General features: G+C 45.7%; 1 protein-coding gene across 1 annotated transcript in view; it reads right to left on the reverse strand.

Moving 5' to 3' along the window:
* Positions 1–5,625: 5,625 nt before the first annotated feature.
* Positions 5,626–7,999, reverse strand: part of TDRD12 (tudor domain containing 12) — a gene marked incomplete at its 5' end in the record, with an annotated part of 68,948 nt that continues 66,574 nt past the window's right edge. Inside the window, 3 exons of the mRNA XM_015562924.1 lie at positions 5,626–5,669; positions 5,872–6,038; positions 6,788–6,975. Of these exons, the coding sequence (XP_015418410.1) occupies positions 5,626–5,669; positions 5,872–6,038; positions 6,788–6,975 (399 nt within the window). The remainder of the gene's footprint in view (positions 5,670–5,871; positions 6,039–6,787; positions 6,976–7,999) is intronic.

The raw sequence follows: 7,999 nt of genomic DNA on the forward strand, positions 1-7,999 counted from the left end.
CAGCACGATTCACACAGCCATACGTCCACGAACATTAATAGATACACAAAGTGTGGTCTAGCCATACAATGGAATATTTACCAATAATTTTGTTAGATGTAATAATAGCACACCAGTCAAGTTTTTAAAAGCCTTTTGTTCCACATCCTTGCCAACACGGTATTTTCTTTCATTTCTGGTGAATATGTAGTGGTATGACTGCGCTGTGTTTTTAATCTGCATTTCCCTGATGGCTAATGAGTTTAAGAATCTTTTCATATATTAATCATTAGACAATTAATTAGCTGGACACTGTGAAGTTTCAAGTTTTTTGCTCAGTTTTCTACAGGTGTCTGCAATTTTCATCCTGGTTGGAAGGAGTTCTTGATTTGAGTCCTTTGGCAACACACACTATCATCCTCCCGCTTTGGGGGTTGCGAGTCCCTCACACTGCTGGGAGAAGTACAGACTGGTGCAACCAATGTGGAAAACTGTGGGGCAGTAGCTCTAGCTTGACTCAGCAATTCTATTCTATCAGAAATACATTCACAAGTGCACCAAAACACAGGCAGGACAACGGTTAAAGTACCACCCGAAGTAGCCCAGCACTGGACGTTTCTCCCGTCAACAGTAGAATGGGTAATTATGGTACATTCACACAATGGGATATAATTCAGCAATGGGAATGTCCGGCCGACAGCTACATGCACAACATGAATGAGTTTCACAAATAACGTTGCGCTAAAGAGTTAGATTTAAGAGAGACACTGCATGCTTCCGCTCAGAGGACAAACCCAGTGCTGCCCTGGAAGGGAGGAGCTGGTCTGAGTCACGCCCTCTTTCTGATCTGGGGATGGTTTCTTACTCAGAAAACCTACCAAACGACATTTACAACACGTGCACTTTTCTGTCTGTGTGCTGTCAGTAAAAAGCTAATAAAAACTCATTCCCTAAGAGACACACAGTGAAATAATACATCTGGGATCCGATTTATCACTCCACAAAAACAAAAGTGAAGGCTGAGGTCTGGTTAAAACAAGATTCCCAAAAGTAACTACTAAAGCTGAGTGATAAAAACAGGGAAACTCATTAAACTGTCTACTTTCAAAAAATGTCTGTAATGCTTACAAGTTATATTTCCACAAAACAGCTCTCCCAAAAGAGAGACAAAAATCCACTTACTGTGTTTGGCTTTCTTCAACAGTTTGTATTTTAGCTTCTTCGTACAATTTTTTCAGTTGTTCTATATGTTCTGGATTATCAATGCCCATTCCCATTGACAAAATTTCAGCTCGAACATTGTAATCAATGACAGAAGTTTTCAAATTTAAAAGTTTTGTAACGTGCACCTTGAATCAAAGAAAAAATACATTTGCAGAATCAAACTTTGAACTTTAAATGAATCACAAGCATGCTCACGCAGCCTCTTGATCCAGCTCTGTAAGGTGTGATGCCCTTGGGCACATGCCACCATGTGCAAGGGCCTCCACTCACAGCCAATCATTTCTTTTTTCTTTTTTTTTTCATATTGTCATGTATTTCATTTTAATTTGGGCATTCACAAGTATCTTCATATTTTTAGCCCCATTTCATAGATAAGAAAACTGAGGCAAAGAGAGATTTAATAACTTGTATGGCGGGCATGCTGGGGCTGTGGGTCTCCTCTCTGCGTGCTGCACGGAGGGGGAGACTTGAACCGGTTAGAGTAAGCTAGGAGGCGCTTTCAGGATTAAAGGATAATGAAAGACAGACATAAAATAGATTAAAAGCTTGGGCTGGGTGTGGTGTCTGCCCTCTGAGTCAAGAGACAGGCAGAGAGAGCCTGCCCTCTGGAGGGACAGGCACACAGAGCTCACAGCCGATCATTTCACAACCGAGTCCCATGGGAATCTTCCAGGGCCCAGTCCCACACCGCACAAACACCACCAGCTCTGGGTCAGGACAAGACCGATCCTGGCATGGAAGCCCAGACGAGACCAATCTGTGATGCTGTAACCACCCACAACAGTCCTAGGATTTTCTGATTTTTGCTCCGGTACTTTGGCCTCTCTCCACAAGGAAGACCCTGGTCTCCAGGTGCCCAGAAAGGCTCTCCGCCAAAGCCCCGAGTCCTGTGTTCTGGACAGTTTCCTCTCTTCTGCAACCAAAACATTCTCACCCATTTCAATTGACACAAAATTAGTTGATTCCTGTTGGTCGGAGATCCACACCAGGACTGGGCATCCCTTTCATGGCGTGCTGGCACTGCCTGAGGCACCTTCCTAGCGACCCTGGGGGTGTGTCCCATCTGGGACTGGTGTTCTCCCACAGTGGAGAGCCAGCTGGTGGAGTGGAGAAGGCAGCAGGCGTGGTCTGTCTCCCCCAGCGAGCCCGGCCACTGCTATACCTTAGAGCTGCCTAAGCATATTTGCCAGGGGAGGGGAGGGGGTTCTTCTTCTTGTTTGTTTTATTCTCTGAGCTATAGCTTTAAAAATTGCTGCTTGATGAAATTTCCATTTTTCTCCAATAAAGAACCACAATACTGACTATTACAGTATCAACTAGTAATCTCTATCTTCACTTCTAAAAATCATTTATCCTCTTACTCTTAAATCTCATACCCAATCCAAATTCCTTTTAAAGTTTTAAGGCATTTCCAACCTTACAAAAATAACCTCCAGCAGAAGTTTTTACAAAATTAATTCCTTTAGCCCTAACCGGTTTGGCTCAGTGGATAGAGCATTGGCCTGCAGACTGAAGGGTCCCAGGTTCGATTCCGGTCAAGGGCATGTACCTTGGTTGCCGCACATCCCCAGTAGAGGGTGTGCAGGAGGCAGCTGATCGGTGTTTATCTCTCATCGATGTTTCTAATTCTCTATCCCTCTCCCTTCTTCTCTGTAAAAAATCAATAAAATATATTTTTAAAAAATGAATTCCTTTAAATTTTATCAATAATCAGTAATAGAGAAAACTTTGACTTGAAAAGTAGAGCTCCTAGGGCCAGGGAGAGGAGATGGTGCCCGCGTCAGAGGGGATGCACTGAGACCCTATTTACATGGCCTCATCCCACAGTCACCACCCTCCCCACATCAGCTCACAGCACAGGAGTCTCTGTTCACAAATGAAACTCAAGTGTCCCATACAGGTGTGACCTAGCACACAGTGGGTACTCAATCAGTATTTAGTGAATGAATGAGATAGACACTATGAACATAATAAAACCTATTTTTGAAAGCCCACGGACTGGAACTCCCCGCACTACCAATCACGGGTCAGGACTTTAAGCTCATGTACAACTAGACAGAGGGCAGTCACTGACCCAGGCCACCCCACCTGTGTGGACAGAGGACAGTGAAACCGACCTAACAGTGGAATAGGCCCTAACCGGTTTGGCTCAGTGGATAGAGTGTCGGCCTGCGGACTCAAAGGTCCCAGGTTTGATTCCGGTCAAGGGCATGTACCTTGGTTGCGGGCACATCCCCAGTGGGGAGTGTGCAGGAGGCAGCTGATCGTTGTTTCTCTCTTATCGATGTTTCTAACTCTCTATCCCTCTCCCTTCCTCTCTGTAAAAAATCAATAAAATATATTTTTTTAAAAAGTGGAATAGGCAGGACTGTAAACATTAGAGACTGTCACATAGTAAGGACAGTTTCATGAAGCTTGTCTTGGTTGTGTGTGTGTGTTCACACACATGCCTGTTAGCACTGGGAGACAATGCAAAAGATTCCTTTAATCAAAAACTCCACAATCAAATTATTACCCAAATAACATGAAAAAAACTCCTCCTAATTCAGAGTCCTAAATAAGCCTCCATTCATGTGAGACAAAAGTTACTCAAAGCAACAGGTTAGAATAACGTGGACTATTTCAGAGCCCATTCAAACACACGTTTGTTTTTAAGGAAACTGCGTACTCACCATTGGATCAATCCAAACTGTATTTCCTAAAGCAAATACCACTTTTGCATCATGCAATTTTCCAGTAACTTTATGATGAATGTACCTCGTAACCTGAAAAACACACTGAAGTGGTTTATGTGAAGCTTTAAGAAAAGACCTCGTTCTGTATATGCCATGTGGTTCTGCAACAAACTCCCACGCATTCCATTAGAGCTCACAGCCATCCCAGGAGTAGGTTATGGAGGCCAGTGTGCCCCTTTCATCGACCAGAGTGACTAACAGTGGAGTTGAATACCCGCAGGTGTGAGCCCTGGCCGGTGTGGCTTAGAGGATAGTTGGCCTGCAATTCCTAACCAAGGGCATGTACTTGGGTTGCAGGCTCGATCCTGGCCCTGGTTGGGGTTCGTGGGGGAGGCAACCAATCGATGGGTCTCTCTCACACTGATATTTCTCTCTGTCTCTCCCTTTCCCTTCCACTCTCTCCAAAAATCAATGGATTAACCAACTGTATCAAATCTGCTGAGAAGTTAATAAGAATTACTTAACAACAACAAAAGGGCAGATGCTAAAGCCGAGTGCACAGGTCCATGCCTGCTTCCTACCGTGGACATGTGTCCCCACCTCCTCTGTTAACCATCAACCTGTCGTTAAGGTATGGATGTTTATTTCCTGGAAAGCTCCATGAGAGTGCAGTAGGCGTTCCTGCAGGTGCGGGGGAGGGAGGCACGCGCGGAGCTGCTCGGCACCCGGACCTGAGAGGCCCAGCAGCTGAGACCTGCCTGAGCACTTGTCAGGCACATGTTGACTCCAGTAAAGCAGCCGGGGAGGGAGCTGGCTCGTGCTGACTGGATTCTTTCCACCTCCACTGAACTTTGTAATTGTCTGAAAGGACACGCACAGGAGAATGTCGCCCCCATTTCTAGAGAAGGCTCCTCTTCAAGAAATACTTGTGGTCGATCATCTTGACAGACCAAATGTTTGCCATGACTTTCTCGCTAATGGCTACACACTTCAGAATACATGTGGCACCAGCACAGTGGACAATCAGCAAATACTTTCCATGAAGGAAACGACTGCTATTTAATAAATAACAGTCTTATTTTACTAAACTCTCTAAGGAAGGCTGTGTGTTCACCCTGTACGGTGGAAGCATTCACCTATGTATTTCCTGGATAACGTGCAACTTTGTTTTTAACCCAAACTGTTTTTACTTTGCCAACTGCAATGGCTTATTTCATATCCTACTAATCAGGGGATACAAAACTTAACTTCCTCTGAAGAACCAGGGGGAGTTATGAACAGGACTCACTGCTCTGGGGATGACTGTCTGGCGACCTCTCCCAGGCGCGAGAGCCTCTGCAGCCCGTGGTGGGAGGCCGTGGGAGCCCACCTGGCACCACTCTTCCGTGCCCCTTGTCCTGGCCCATGCTGTTTTCTTGGCCTCGCTGCCTCGTCCGGTCTACCTGGTGACATCCTAGTCACTCCTCCCAAAGGGCCCACACAAATGTTCCTTCCTTTGAGAGCTTTGCTGAACTCTCTTTCCTTGTCCATCCTCCCAACCCCAACGAACTACCGGGTCACTCCAGGAAGTGGCCATCACCTGTGTCCCCTCTGACCAGGGTATCCATTTTGTAGGTTCTTACACTGTTTCTTCTCCTTAAGCTGACAGCCAATGCTCTTTATCATGACACACATTTCCCACCAATTCTAAGTCTGTGAGTGCTGAGGATAATGATGGCAACCCGCCCCTGGCAAACAGGGTGCCTGTTCAGAGCTGGGTCTCTGCAGGCTGGCCGTCAGCACAGCCCACACCTGCAGGGGCCACACAGACTGTGCTTTCTCTACTCAGGAACAGGAAGCATTTACCCAACCTCAAAACTGTGATTCAAATAAACCTCGATTCTGTGTACATTCTGTGTTAAGTATATGCTAAAAGTCAGCAAAATATAAAAAGCCGAAATAACTCTCACTTTTGGATTCCATTCAATTTCATTGTCAGCAGGTTTCACTCTACAAACAATGAACTCCATGGCTTGGGGGGGCAGAGCCTGGAAGTTTTCTGGGAGATGCAGCAGCTGATCTCTGGGGATGGGTCCAGTCCTGCCTTCATCTATAAACTTCACAAGGACAGTCTCGAGGGCCGGCGTGTCTGCTTTTTGGCTCACCTCCAACACCTGAACTCTGAAGAACAACAGTGGCATCAGTTTAACACAGAGATTCTAAAATGGAAATAACCTTTGCCTCCACTTACCCGTAAGTGCTAAACATATAGTAAGACCCCCGAGCTGCATGGTTTTACTCCATACTAGGAATAAAATACCTAGAGCTGTCAAGAGCACTTAGCAATGGTTTGTTTAAAGCATACCTAAGTATAAATAGAGTAAATCCCTTATTTAACAACACATTAAAAATTAACGTAGCAAATTAAGAGTTTCAAGTTTCTCAATCTAGGTTATCACCAAGTGGAGTAGGGTGTGGCATTCGAAGGATGTGGGTGCCAACAGGTATGTGAGTCAGACTGCCCGGGTTGGAACACTGTGCCACTTATTGAGCTGATCTCACACGAATTACACAGCCTCGCAAGGCTCAGTATGCTGATCTGTAAAATGGGAATAATGCCACATCCTTTGTGAAAATTGCGTTAAAGATGTACATGTACTTGGCAGACAATGATGGCTCCATAACTGTCGGTATATAAAGGCCACAGTCATCCAGGCTCTGTGCTCAAGAGCCTGGGGCCAGATGAGTCCGAGGTGGAGAACCGTGCCCAGGGTCTGGGGGCCATGACCCTGCCACCACCATCCTGGGAGTCAGCAGGCCTAGCACGTGAACAGTAGGCCGGACGGACAGAAATGAAAATGGGAGTTCAATAGCAGTTAAAGTTACCTCGTGCTTCATACCTTTTCAAGATGAAATAACAGACATTCTACCTGTGAAAAAGTGTTTTCTCTGCTAATCCGTATAATCCAAATTTCTCCACCTTTTCAATGGTTGTTTTATTACTGGAATCCTCAAAATACTGCTTCATTTCAGCATTCAGAGTTGCATAAAGATCCACATGTTTATCAACTATACGACCAAAGTAATTTGTTGCATTCAAAATGTAAAAGGGTATTATCTGAAACACAAACACAGCCAGGAAATAAAATTAAGCTAAACCAGGACCCTGTCTGCAAAGATGAGCACCTGACCTGAGAACCCAGAGCACATGAACAGAAATAAAAGAATAAACTGGAAAACTAGCCAACAAGCAAACAAAACACAACAAAAACATTACCCTCAAATAATCAGCTTCACTTTAAATCTACCGGATTTTTTTTTTTTTGTAAATCTCATTATTTTAAAATTGCATTATTAGTCATAAGTGTCCCTTTATTTACTTTTTAACTGCACTTTATAAAGCTCTTCTTAAAATAGCACCCCTTTCTCTTGAGCCCTTTCTGATCTTGGCTCCTGTAACAAGCGGTATTTTAGTAAGCGCCTACTGCGCGTGAGGCACTGGGCAAACAGATGAAGCCACGTCCGGCAGGGACCCTCAGCAACCCTCAGATGGACAGATATGCCACAGCCAGAGCGTGCTGAGGAAGACAACTCTTCACAGGCCAAGTGTATGCGGGGTCACTGGTGTGAGGGGAGTGCTGGCGTGCGTATGCAGTAGCAAGAGCATGGAGAAGGCATTCCAGACAGAGGAGCAAACAGTGTGCACTGAGGCAGGAGCCCTGGCTGCCCAGGAGTGAGAACTGGTGATGTGGTGGAATGGTGGAAAGGGTAGTGCTGACTCAGAGGCGGACAGACAAGGTAGGGGCGAGGTCACCCCTTGTGACTCAAAAGCGTGTCGGACCTCACCAAGCTGACAGCCTGAGGTCCCCTCTACGGCCCCTCCAACCTCACTGCCTGCCCCTCTCCCACTCTCACTGCCGGTGAGTCGTGCTGTCCATAGACAATCCACATTACCTCCTACCTCGGGGCCTTTGTACATGCTGGTTCCTCTGCCTGGAATATTCTTTCCCAGGTCTTCCCATGGCTGGATCCTTCTTATCTGACCCTCAATGCAGTTGACTCTCTTCAGAGAGTCCCTCCCTGCCTATAATTTTCAAAGGGCCCCTTGTCCCCTGACACCCTTACAGCAGCACACCCCCTAG

Source organism: Myotis davidii, unplaced genomic scaffold, assembly GCF_000327345.1.
Source record: "Myotis davidii unplaced genomic scaffold, ASM32734v1 scaffold77, whole genome shotgun sequence".
Classification (NCBI taxonomy): domain Eukaryota; kingdom Metazoa; phylum Chordata; class Mammalia; order Chiroptera; family Vespertilionidae; genus Myotis; species Myotis davidii.